The sequence below is a fragment of the Siphateles boraxobius genome, unplaced genomic scaffold (assembly GCF_051911475.1).
Source record: "Siphateles boraxobius isolate OS27281-9 unplaced genomic scaffold, OSU_SipBor_1 16, whole genome shotgun sequence".
NCBI lineage: Eukaryota > Metazoa > Chordata > Actinopteri > Cypriniformes > Leuciscidae > Siphateles > Siphateles boraxobius.
In genome coordinates, this window is record NW_027508766.1 from 10,830,563 (window position 1) to 10,844,187 (window position 13,625).

The 13,625-nt window shown below is 36.7% G+C and overlaps 1 protein-coding gene across 12 annotated transcripts in view; it reads right to left on the bottom strand.

Moving 5' to 3' along the window:
* slc4a4a (solute carrier family 4 member 4a) overlaps nucleotides 1-13,625 on the bottom strand; it is a 67,637-nt gene that overhangs the window by 25,464 nt on the left and 28,548 nt on the right. For 4 of the 12 annotated variants that reach the window (XM_077231565.1, XM_077231568.1, XM_077231563.1 and 1 more), the window contains 5 exons: nucleotides 10,598-10,733; nucleotides 7,686-7,846; nucleotides 5,909-6,088; nucleotides 4,041-4,136; nucleotides 2,243-2,319 (listed from right to left, as the gene is read on the bottom strand). In XM_077231565.1, coding sequence (XP_077087680.1) covers nucleotides 2,243-2,319; nucleotides 4,041-4,136; nucleotides 5,909-6,088; nucleotides 7,686-7,846; nucleotides 10,598-10,733 — 650 coding nt within the window. Of the gene's footprint in view, nucleotides 1-2,242; nucleotides 2,320-4,040; nucleotides 4,137-5,908; nucleotides 6,089-7,685; nucleotides 7,847-10,597; nucleotides 11,272-13,625 lie in introns of those variants that run through there. The other 8 variants (XM_077231570.1, XM_077231571.1, XM_077231566.1 and 5 more) reach the window with 4 other exon arrangements.

A 13,625-nucleotide genomic window follows, 5' to 3' on the forward strand; every position in this document is an offset into this window, starting at 1 on the left:
AAGTATACTACAAATGCAACAACATATTTACTAACATGATGCTTAAGGGTTACTGATATAAATATTAAAAATTAACCTTTATTTGGAGTACTTCTGTATTGCATAATGCACATTTTTTTAATATTAAGCCTAAACTGTGTTTTAATATCACTCTTAGTTAGGATAGAATGATCTCTGTATAAGGTCAGTGTTTAAATTCAAGGTATTTAAACAGAGCCTTAAGTATACTTGCAATAGTTCCACTTTAGCACAATCAAATATACTTAAATATATCTTTAGTTGGACTTCAGCACTATTTCCGGATAACTAAAGTGCATTAAGTACAGAATTGGTTGTTCCAATTTAGCAGATTTTAAGTATGTCAGTTTAGTATAACAAAAGTACAATGGTAGGGTAATTTATATTAAGTAAATAATATGTAAGTGTATTTGTAGAATACTTAGCATAAAATAAATGTATTTCAAATATATTTTGTTATATCTATTTTTCACTAGGGTACGAAGTAGCCAGGAAGTATGCGGTGTGGAAGGGCTTCGCATCATCTCTGATACTGGCTCACTTACCAAGCTAGAACTTTATTACATCAGTCTGTCAACACGGTCTGACAGCCAGCATTTTCATGTAGTCAAGCCATGGAACTGATGACTTCCTGTTGAAGCTAACGTAAATGGATGGCTGCCCCCAAAATCTGGGCAAATATGTTTAAATTAATGCTTTACAATTTAAATAGTGTTGCTATTTTTCATACTGTATTTGTCTTATTCCCATCACTCTTAATAAAATGTAATAAAACAATTTTTGCCAAGGCTTGGAAGACTAATAAATTCATTATCCTTCCTTAGGGGGGCACTCTCTCTGAGGAAAAAAGTCAAGGTACTCTTGTCCTACATTACAGAGAGAAGCCATGGGATATGGATATTAAGTTAGCTCAATTTAGAACAGCAAAATTATTCATTATACAAAGGGAAAAATAATTCATCACCCTAAACCACAATAAATCACTCAAACCTAAACCAAATCACTCAAAAATACTTAATTTTCTTCATTTCCAGATTCTGTGAATGTCTAATCTCAGAAAGCAGGAATGACGTCATCAAAAAACTAAAAAGAAGCTAAAGTGTGACAAGCCACAAGGCTTTCACAGTGCACGACACAAAGCCGAGCCACCCCTCAATCTGTGCTTACAATCGCAATCTGGCCATGTCTCTGGCCCCCCTCACGCAAGCAGCCTCTCAATCCCCTACTCTCTCACAAGGAGCAAGGGCCATCTCCTAAGAGTCTGTCAACAGCCGAGGCCTTCCAGTAATCACATTCGCACTAGTATTTTCTGCCCGAAGCACAGAAACACTGTCAAAATTTGTCAGCTATTTCACATAATGCTGCGTTCAGCAAGAAGGGATGAATTCCCAAGTAAAAATTAAAGATTCTGCAATTCCTCTAAGGTGAACTTCTTTGAAGTGAGTTAATTTTTACGGTTTGTCACCGATTGACACCACCCTTATGACCTCTTGGTGCTCCCTCAATGAGAGACCAACTTCACATTAGCAATGCAAGTCCGTAATTCCCACCAGCTATGTCCTTGTGTTGCAAAGTCAACTGCTTTTGGTCTGCTGTGCATGTAACCGCAATGCCCTATTTTATCATTAGGAAAACAATAATAATAATAAAAAAAAGACTGTTTATGTGCAAAGGTTTTTGGCAATCCAAATTACAGTCAATTACAGATACCATGCATTCTCTCTTTATTTTTATATTTGAGTATAAAAAATATTTCTTTATGCTCTCGTTTAATGTTTAAAAGAAGACTCTTATGTTCAAGGCTCCATTTATTTTATCAAAATTAGTCTAAACCGTAATATTGTTTGTTAGTTAACTTTAGTTATTACATAGCTCTGTGGAATACTTGATTCTTATTCAATTGGTCATCCAGCTGTATGTTATTCCCCAAAAACAATTGCTGAAAACAGATAGCATAGGCTCATCTGGATCAGCAAAGCTATACGCTTGCTTGGAACGTTTTTTCTTCGTGGAAGTTTAGCGTTTGGTGAGCTAATAAAATATTAAAACTCAGTCAAATCAATATTTTGAGTACAGTTATTTAATTATGTCATCCAGTATTGTGGATTCGCTCTCATTCGCTTGTTTCATATAAACGCAGCTGCTGCCATTTTGCGACTATTGTTTTGTACACTGTTGGATTATAAAGTACAAACAGGTACAATTTTATCAAATTTAGACTCACCTGGTCTTTCTCTGGCTTGTCTGAGATATCGTTCAAGCTGCTTGATGTCAAGTTGCGATGTGTAGTGGTTGGGCTACCTGAGAAAGACAATGGTTTCAATAAAAAAGACCCAAATTAAAAGGGCACCGTTCCATTATTTTAAAAACAAATTTTAAAAGAGGTCAACAAAGAAACCCAAATGCGGAATAAGCAAGAGCATTTTGCATGTCACAATAAACTAATGGGAAACAAGTGGGACTGACAACACTTTACAGAATATGAATATTTTATATGCTCTGAATTCCTTGAGTCCATAGAATAAAATAAATTAGGAAAGGTGATGTGCCAGGAGAGAAAGGAATCTACTGAAAGGTTAACTGTTAACCTTTCAGAGCCCGAGTCATTGTCATCATGCTGTGAAAAGCATGTGCAGGAGAACAGGACAAGCAGTGAAGCAAAGTATTTTAAAATGTCACTGAAAACCTGAAAGTCAGCAATATTACTGACCAGGATTCTTGTGCTATAGTGAATAAGATGTCAGTTTGATGCAGCCAAAAGAAGAAGAAAAAAGTAGCCAAAAGATGAAAAAAAAGCTTTACTTATGAATCACTTACAAAGAAAGAATAGTAACTTGATAAAAAAGAGATTTCACAGCCACCTTCATAAATCCTACATTATCTGATCAGAGCAGTTAAATAATAAGGTTATAGTCATGATGACATGACGATCTCTAGTGGAATGTTCCACATAAATGAGTCCAATGTGATTATTAAAAGACTTTGGCATTGAAATCTTTTAAGGGTGAAGATCACCATAATAGGAAATTCTAGATATGAAAATCTATTACATAACAATGATCACAGGACTGAGTAGTTAAACACAGATAGCCACAACAACAACAAAAAAATGGTAAAAACTTTGGAAGGGTCATTTCATACAATCTTAAAAATGAATGTTCTTTATTGGCATTGACAGTTCCTTTAACATCCATGTAACCTTTCCATTGTACAATATGTTCTTTATAGTGGTGGTGGTTGAGGAGATTCCCACTTCCATATGTAAAGCGCTTTGAGTACATACAAAAGCGCTACAATATATAAATGTAACAAATTACTACTATTATTATAGTGGTTATATAAAAGGTTATTCAGATGTTAATATTCTTTAGACTTAAAAGGGTTCTTTAAAGAACCGTTGACTAAAAGGTTATTTGAGGAACCAAAAATGAATCTTCTGGCATCGCTGAGAAAACTCACTGTTGAATGAAGAGTTCAATGAATCTGAACCTTTTAATCTACCATGCTATGCTATTCTATCACATCAATGTTAAGCCCAAAGTATACTCAAGTTTATTACAGTGAAGGCTAGTGTATGAGAGTACAGCCAAATGCATAGCCTTTTAAAGTATACTCCATTTAATAGTGTAAGCGAACACAAGCAGTCAAACTCATGCGCACTAGAAAGTTTAATCCTTGTCCGGTGTCCGATAAAATGTCTTTGTACTCATTAAAACTAAAGTTGTGGGTTTCTTTTAATCCCCTCACACAAGCAATCGTCAACGCGGCCATCTATTCTTGTTACCGTCTTGAGTAGTTTGTTGTTGTTCCGTCTCAGCCATTTCTTTTTCGACTGTGAAACAACAGGCCAGGGTGGAGTTGCCAGCTTGTGGACAAAATCATTTGAACTATGCTGATGATGAAATTCACACCATGTGAACTGTACGCATACCCTACACATGCAAACTTAAGTATACTTTGGACTTAACACTACGTGGGGTGAGACACATACACACATTGGCAACTGGTAAGTTGGAACTTACTAGGCCATCCCATGCTTGGACTTCCAGGGACTCGCAACACCTCCTCAGAGGTGCGAGTCATTAGACAAGGCACTGAACTCTCAAGTGGATTACGTGCTTTTAGTGACAAGTGCAGCAGAGCATCCAGAGGATAAAAGATGGTAAGAAGGGTGAAAAGAAAGATTGTTAAGGTGTTAGAGGTCATACCAGTGGTTATAGGCATAAAGTTTAGCTAGTTTTGTAAAAGATTGTGCGAGACTGGAGTAAATCTCACACATTGCTCAGAAAAAGAGAAGGTAGAAAAGAAACATTTGTTAAGAAGGTAGGGAAGTTAAGGGAATATAAAGGTTCTAGTGAATAACATTTATCACATTCAAAAAGTCCATGTGTCAATGAATCACAGGATTCATGTTATAAATCCTGTGATTTGTAGCCTAATATGACCATCAATCGAATCATGATGTTTAGGAACATTTTTATCAATGCACTATAATTTGTCTTAACTGAGGTATTATGTGAATATTACTGCCAAAAATCTAATGATCCTCTTGACCCTTATTTAAAGTGTTGTATCTTATCTTTCTCAGATTAGTTCATTAGTTCACCAGTTCATAACAGTTTAGATTTTCAACAATGTAACACAACAGCATTTTGTGTGCATCACTGAAAAACATGGAGACAGAGAAAGGACAGACTAAACATAAACAATATCAAGGACTGACAAGGAACGAGTTACTATTTAAAGACCCCATGAACTCTTTCCATGTCTACTAGCTTTGTCTATATGCGTTTGTACTCCTTAAAAAAGCCAAAATTTACCTTTAACAGATATTGATGACTCATCCTTACCTACACAGTTTTTGTCCAATAAAACACTCTCCAGAATGAGAATGCCCCTCCCCCCAATTCGACCTGTACCTGACTAGCAAGTGGCAAATCATATTAATAGCTGTGACATAACTAAAGCCTACTGGTTATTAAAGAAATACAATCCCTTTAATATGTCAAACCCAAACCTACTGTTATAACAGAAAATATACTACTGTTCAAAAGATTGGCATTGGTAAGATTTTTTGTTTATGAAAGAAGTATCTTATGCTCACCAAGACTGCATTTATTTTACAAAAAAAAAAAAGTAAACAATAAAACAATAAAAACTATTATTACAATTTAAATTAATTTAAATATATAAGAATTTTCAGCAGCCATTACTATACAGTAATACAGTCTTCAGTGTCACATGACAGAAATCACTATCAATATTGAAAACACTTGTGGCGATTTGTAATTTTGTGGAAACCGTGATACTTTTTTTCAGGATTCTTTGATTAATATACGTTCAAAAGAACAGAATTTACTCAAAATATAAACTATTTGTATCTTAAATCGCCTTACTGCCACTTTGGATCATATAAATGTATCCCTGCTAAATTAAAGTATACTAATTTCTTTCAAAATACAAAATAAAAATAAAACATTTGAATGGTAGCATATGTCATCCCAATGTCAAGTTATTTCATGGAGTCTTTAAAATATGGAGACAACTACTTAATGAAATCAGCAAATTAGAAAAGCATTCATTACAAACACATTTTTAATATTCAAAAACTATGTGACAGATGCTATCAAATCTGTAAAAGGTTGTGATGTAAATCTTCAAAATAAAGTAAAACGAATAAAACAAAAAATATTTGGTTTTATGGTTCTTCAGTTATCTTTTTGAATAACACGATACAATTCAAAACGCAAAATCAAAAAAGGGCAAAAATAACTGTGTAGAAAACAATCCACAAAATATTATATAAAAAAGAAAAAAAAGAATAAAAAACATATTAATAGCTTAAAAAGAAAAAGGAGGAATGACTGCACCAAACTGGCACCCATATTACCATTATCCGGGGTGGAAAACAGCCTACTTGCACTGGAGACCGTCTTGCCAATGTCAGCCAAAGAGCGAAGATTGGACTTCTTGGTCTGGTGGCGATGCTTCCTCAGCAAGGTGTACATGACCTTATCTTTCAGGTCAGCTTTCAAGAGACCATTCTCAATCTGACTGTCAGTGATCATTTCTGAAAGAAACAGAGTGAATAGCAATTAGAGACTGGTAGACTGTGAGAAGGCAAAATGAGGGTTTAAAAAGAGACCTGCCAAATGGTTATTTCACTTCTACAGATTTTGAGGAGCTCATTGCACCCCCATCACAACAGAGCAATTTTTTTTTATTTAAATATCAACTTTACATAACTCTGTTCTAAAAACGTTTAACTAGACCTTGAAATGGAACTCTCTGACAGAACTTAAAGTCAGTGTCAGTGAAGCGACACGTTGCGTTCTATTCTTAGCTTTTAGAAGTGGACTTCTAATGAGGCAGTGGCTTGTGCATAAGATTGTCTGGTGGTTCCTGTAAGCATCTATTTTTATAAGAGAGAGTCAAAGACACGAGGCCTGGGCCCTCAGGCCCTTTTTGTGAATGGTTTGGCCCTTAATAGCTGATCCTTCAATTCATTTTTATCTCAAAAGGCGCTCTATGAGGTTGACTGAGCTGAACTCAGCCAAACTTAAGATTTACTGCAAATTGATAATAGGACTTGACACATCATGCTCGGAGTAAAAGATACGAGTATAAGATTCAAGAATGAGAATTAATAAATCTCACTTGATTGGTGGCAGTGGTTACAATCTATAACCAGCCATCTTAAATCCAGACAGCTGCAGTAAATGACTAATTTTTTCAATCAATCCTCTAAGGAAGCTCTTATGAAAAAATTACCAGATTCAGATACTTTGCTAACAGTGCACTAGCATTGTTTAACGGCCACACAATTTTCAACCTGATCTTCCTCACGCTCTGTCTGAATTCAGTATAAAAGAAATGGCCACCCTGAATGGATGCAACCACCCGTGCATCTGAACCCAGAGTTACAGCGGAGGTTGAGAGAGGAGTGTATTAAACAGAGCAATGAATGCATCCTGACATGTGAGCGTTTGGAAAGCGAATAAATAGATGGGCTGTGCTGGCCGAGACAGTGAATGCATCACACGTGCTATATCTCAGTCCGTACAGTACATTTGGAATAGCTTTTTTTTCTCTGAGTCTGATCTGATCTCAAGTGTTATCTTTATGATCTTTCTTTTGCCCTTTGTCCACTGACAGGGTGCCAGTGCTTGTGCCAGAGACCATGCCTTACAAGAAACCATTCTGCAAGCTTTCACTACAGAAAAGGCAGCTCAAAATGTTATCATAATGTTAAATTATTTTCTAAAAACGTGTACTTTCAACCGTATTTACCTTGTCTGTCTAAAATAAAATGATAGGCTTATACTAAACATCACGTGTGAACTGACTGCAATACATTTTTCTTTATTGAATTTGTGATGAAGAAACTGAAATGAATTATTTTGGAAGTAATAAAAAGTCAAAGAAAATATTTGTTTTTAAAACTCGTTATAATGTTATAATGTAGTCGGTTACATCATTGTTCTGCCCTTAAATCAGTGGGTCACTCAATTTGAGTTCACTTTGGTTCCATTCTGGTGGAAAAAGGGTATTTGAGTGCCATAGATACTTTACATTTGTAATCAGAGCATCCACAACAGTCAAAGTTAATTATCCTCTGACTAAGCAGGACAGTCAAAGCCCAAAATGTTTGCAGAGGAAAAGCTTACCAACGACCCCTGGCAGTGTGGAGGCCTCTAGGTCCAGCATGATGGTGCCCTTCTCTATACACGTCCTAAGTTCAAAGAGACTATGTAGGGACAGAGTGGCCACATGTGGTTTACTCCATCGCTCCCCACCTTTTTCCACCTTCTCTTCAAACTTGATCCACCTTAGTAGAAGAAACAACAGAGACTTGAAAGTAATGAAGCTCAAATCAAGTCTCATGTGAACAGTTCTGTATGAAAGTGCAATGTGCAAGTAAACTGATCATTGATTGAAAATGTATTTGGTGCTCAACTAGGAACATTTCTTATAATTATCACAGTTGAAAATGGTTGTGCTTGTTAATATATTAGTGGAAATTGAGATACAGAGACATTTTTCAGGATTCTTTGGATGAACAGAAAGTTTAAAACAACAGCATTCAATTTAATGCATCCTTGCTGAATAATAGTATTAATTTAAAAAAAGTAAAAAAAAACAAACAAACTATATACATATAATGCCATTTTTATACAATTTAATTTGATTCTTTAGGGTATAAATGAAAAGTTTGTAATATACTTTAATTAAAAATTATCATTAGTATTGTAAGAAAACACTCATTATACCTGGTCAAAAACAGCTCTGTTTTCAGCGCGCCATTTAAGTGCATGTGTTTTTAAATGATAATGACCTTTGCTCACCCCGCCACTCTGTTCTGTGGGGCGTTTTGACCATGTTTTGACACAACGCATAACACACGTGGAGTGTTGCCTTGACATATTTTGGAGAAAGAATGGCAGCGGGAGTCTCTGAGGACACATCTGTGCAACCGTATCAATTTGAACCAGAGTCGGACCCGGAACAAGATGACGTTCGACAAGTAAGGTTCGAACAGGACGTTTCTGAATGGTTGGTTAACGTAAAGTCGCTTTGATCTATCTTTGTATGTACTGGCAGGGTAACCGAGTAGTGAGATACGAACGCTATGTGTTTACTGATGTATACGTTAGTTCATTGACAGATTGAGGTTACAGCTAATGGTCATAATCATGAAAAACTTTTTTTTCGGTAAATGTAGGCTTGTCAGTGATATGTAACGTTATCTTTGCAGTGTTAAGTACAACTGTCAGAAATGATTCGGCAAACATGAAAGCATTGACGTTGATCGTGGGGAATATTCCCTTTGAAAACAGCCACTGCGTCTTCAGCGATTCATATTTAGAAACACCAAAATGACTGCTGTGTTCGTTATTACACCCAAGAACAGAACACCACAATCGCTTAGATGCCATTCTGCTCCAGTGTATCAACAATGGCGGATTACGATGACAGCTCGCTCAGGGCGGGTCTGTGTTGAAACGCTGCTGTCAATTATCAATCGTGGGAGGGGCGTCGATCTAGTGACGTCACAAGATCGAAAGGCTCAATTTGAGGCAGGGGAAAACATATAAGGAGATTAAAACAAAAAAACTGGATGGATTTTTATCATTATATGATTGTTGTGTACAGCCACTGCCAACACACATTTCAGTACAATCAACTTGTAAAAGTGCATGTACCATTATATGACCCCTTTAAAAATCTACTGTATCAGAGACAAAATCCACTCCCAGACATCAAACTAGAGTCTAAAACAGCCCTCATATTGAGCTCTAATCTTTCCTCCTGTAAAACTTTGTTTATTCAAATTGACGACCCTGCTTGAAAGGATTAAATATGCAATCTCTAATCCTAAAATACACAAACAGGCTGTAATCTCATCACTAAAACAATCTCTCAAAAAAAGTCTTGATTGAAAATGAAAAGATCAGCAGTAATAATTCCTGTACTCATTCGTAGTGATCTGTTAAATGGCCGCTGTGGCATGTGATAATGGCCAATGATTAAGTACCACCTGGAATGCTACTCAATTTAACATGAAACTGCCCCTCTCATTGAATGATCAAACCAATTCAAGAGCAGCACAGCTCCATAATTGATGTGTGCTGCATGCAAGACTCGTCCTTCATCAGAGACCAAGTTTTCTGCTCAAATGAACTCACGATCACAGGGATTTAAAGCAACAGTGTCTGTTAAATGCTTGAGTGTCAGCTTAAAGCATATATGCGATATTTCTAAATTACTTCACACCATTCCCTAAAAATAATCAGGTGGGAAACATCCCTTTAGACACTATCAAGCATTTAATATGTCTTCAGATACTGGCACCAAGCAGTAATTGGCAATGAGCCAGTACACTTGAATGTTCTTTTGATGAATTGTATGGAGCCTGTATAACAAGTCTGCAAGAGTAATTAAAGCGGTCTATAAAGCACACAGAACATAGGTGTACTATTTTTCCCATCTTCTCGAAAAATGCACTACCATTTAAAAGTTTGGGATCTGAAAAATTATGTTTTTGACAGAAGATTCTTATGTTCACCAAGGCTGCATTTATTTGTTAAAAAAATAATACAAAAAAGGTAATATTTTAAAATATTGCCATTTATTCCTGTTATAGGAAAGCTGAATTGTCAGCAGCCATTACAACTCACTTCAGTGTCACATAATCCTACAGAAATCATTCTAAAATGCTGAATAGAAAGCTGAAAAAACAGAATTTAAAATAGAAATATTTTTAATGCATCCTTGCTGAATAGAAAGTATACATTTCTTTTTGTTATGTCATACATCTTTTATTAAAAACTCTTAAATGACCCCAAACTTATAAATTAACTTATAATTCCTCCAAAAAAAATGAGTACATTTTAGGAGATCTGTTTGCAAATTTAAAATGAATAGAATTTGAGCAAAACATGAGATAAAATAATACTATTAGAAAAAAATAAATAGTCAGGGAACCTTAGCTTTTTTCAACACCTAGTTGCTGCTAATTATACTGGCACTAATAGCTCTGGCCCCATTTTGAGTCCCAGCAAAGTCACAAGGCTCTTACCTGGCAGTTTCCTTCCACTCCATCTCCTGGCCATCAACAGAAAGTAGCTCGTCCAGCTCTGTGAAGAGCTGAGGAGGTGCTGGACTGTCATCGTCCTCTCCCAGCATGAATCGGATACGCTCCGCAGCAGGTGAAACTGCAACAGGAAAAATACTGCGGGTCAGAGGCACAGGTACAGTCCTGCATATTTCCAGCTTGCCATCACTTATGCCATTAGGCCAGATATCCAGTTTTTCTCCAGAGGGAGTTGGCTCAGGTGGAGGAGGAATCTTGACCGCAGACAGGTCTGAATCTGGGTCCACATCCTGATTGGACTCAGATTCCATCTTCACCTCCTCTCCAGCCTCACTCTTCTCCACATTATTGTTCTCAGACATGTTCTCCAGGTTATTATCTGAAGCATCCATCCTAAAACCCTCTTTAAAAACACTTTTGTTCCCCAGAACACGATCAAAGCTGGTGAGGATGGCTGAGAGTGGGAGGGAGGTCAAAGACACGAGACCCCACGCAGACAAGCAGCACTCAGACCGTCATTAGAGATCATCCGTGTTGTCTGCTATCCTGTACACCCCACTCTAACACAGTGACACCTAGGTAGTTAAAAGGGGGTCCCACAAGTCACCCCAGTGGAACAGCCCGCCCATCGGCTGCTCCGGCTCTACCCCCTCGCCATTGGCCCTCCGACTTTGGCACCTTGCCCTGAGCCCCTCATTAACAATTAGGAAATGTTTCACAAACTGTTCATTCTTCACAAGAGGGCCTCGCTTTCCATCTCTCTTGTTTTCTAATTTGAATATGTATTAGTTCTTGTGGAAAAGAGTAAACAGTGCCTAGTGAAAAAGAATATATTCCTAAATGTATTTTCAATATGTTTGTTTCAAACTAAGTATACTACAAACACATTAACATATTTACTGACTTACTGACTTTTTATTTGGAGTACTTCTGTATTGCACAATGCACATTTCTTAATATTAAGAATTAAATGGGTTTAAATATCACTCTTAGTTAGGATAGAATGATCTCTGTATAAGATCAGTCTTTAAATGCAAGATATTTAAAGTGTACCTAAAGTATACTTGCAATAGTTCCACATTAGCACAATCAAATAAGTCTATCTTTAGTTGGACCTCAGGACTAATTTCTGGATAACTAAAGGGTCAGTTCACTCAAAAATGAAATTTCTGTCATTATTTACTTACACTCAAGTCGCTACAAACCCGTAAAATCTTCGCAAGACCGACTTTCATCTTCGGAACACAAATTAAGATATTTTTGATGTACTGTAATCTGAGAGGCCATAACAACGTTATTGCAACTTTTAAGGCCCAGAGAGGTAGTAAAGACATTGTTAAAATAGTCTGTATAATGTGACTACAGTGGTTCAACCTTTATGTTATGAAGCGACGAGAATACTTTTTGTGCGCAAAAAAACAAACAAAAATAGCGACTTTATTCAACAATATCTTCTCTTCAATGTAAAGTAAACACAAAGCAACGCTTCTGGGTTGTACGTCAGAACGCCGTCTCAGTATTGGCCAGCTCCTGTGTCAGCAGCACACGTATGTGTCGTGTAGATCACGTGAACAGGGCCAGCCAATAATGAGCCGGTGTTCTGACATAGAACCTAGAAGCGATGTACTGCACTTCTCGTCGCTTCATAACATTAAGGTTGAACCACTGAAGTCACATGGACTATTTTAACGATGTCTTTCCTACCTTTCTGGGCCTTGAAAGTTGCAATAATGTTGCTGCCTATGGCTGGTTCAGAAAGCTCTCGGATTACATCCAAAAATATCTTCATTTGTGTTCCAAAGATGAATAAAGGTCTTATGGGTTTGGAACAACTTGAGGTTGAGTAATTAATGACAGAAATTTCATTTTTGCGTGAACTGACCCTTTAAGTACAAAATTAGTTGGTCAAATTTAGCTGATTTTAAGTATTTTTTCAGTTTAGTATACCAACAGTGCAATCGCAGGGTATTTATTTTAAGTGTATAAATATGTAAATGTATTGCAGTATACTTAGCATAAAATAAATGTTTTTTTTTTATTCATTTTGGTATAGGGGTAATGTTCAATCTAAATAAGGCTCATTTTTCTAAATTGAGTTCATCATTAAAGGTTCATCATTAAAATCTGGTATTAAAATTCATTGTAAAAGTGAAAATGTTTGTTTTCTGACGTAACATGTAAAACATATTTTATTTGCTGTAGCCCAATTTATTTATGTAGGGTATGGACCAATCAGACACATACTAATTATTCATTATATACAAAGGTTTATGAAACTCCTCACACAGCCCAAATGAACGAACACAAGGGCAGAAACAGTGTCATGTTACAGGGCATGATAAGGAGATTTTACGCCCTCCGAGGAATGTGGCCACATACTCATGAGAGAGACTATGAAACAGAAACCCTCTTTAAAACAGACTTTGCTGCATTAATCATAGACTAACTGATCTATAAATGAACATGCATAAAACTGTGAAAGAAACAGTGTAAATGGTTTACTGTCTCGTGTACTATTAGGTATATATTATGGTATGTATCCTGGTATACAACCAACTAACGATCAATGTAACCTCACCTGTATCATGCCTCCTACCTAATTAATCCTCATTTAATGACTCACACTTTGTTGTACATCACCTTCTTCTAGAATGCAGTGTGGATGTGTTATAGCTATCTGAGCATTAATGAAGGCTAGGGACAAAGATCCGTAAATCAACTAAGAGCCACTTTCCCTCTCAGACATGTCACCTTTCTGATTGGTCGAGTTCAACCCTTAGGGGAAGATCTTTTCCAGGCCTTATTAGAGACAGTCCACATGTGACCTATCTCTCTTAGTTCTTTCATCCAGCCGCAACACTGTTCTGGTGATTCTGGGGAACCCCCTCCCCCTCCACGGGGGCCACAGGGCCCAGCAGGCCTCGATCCAACCAGAAATGGGCTCAGGCAGGAGAGAGATGACTCTCTCACAAAGAACCAAGGACAATCTCAAGAGTTTTGGAACAAAGACTCC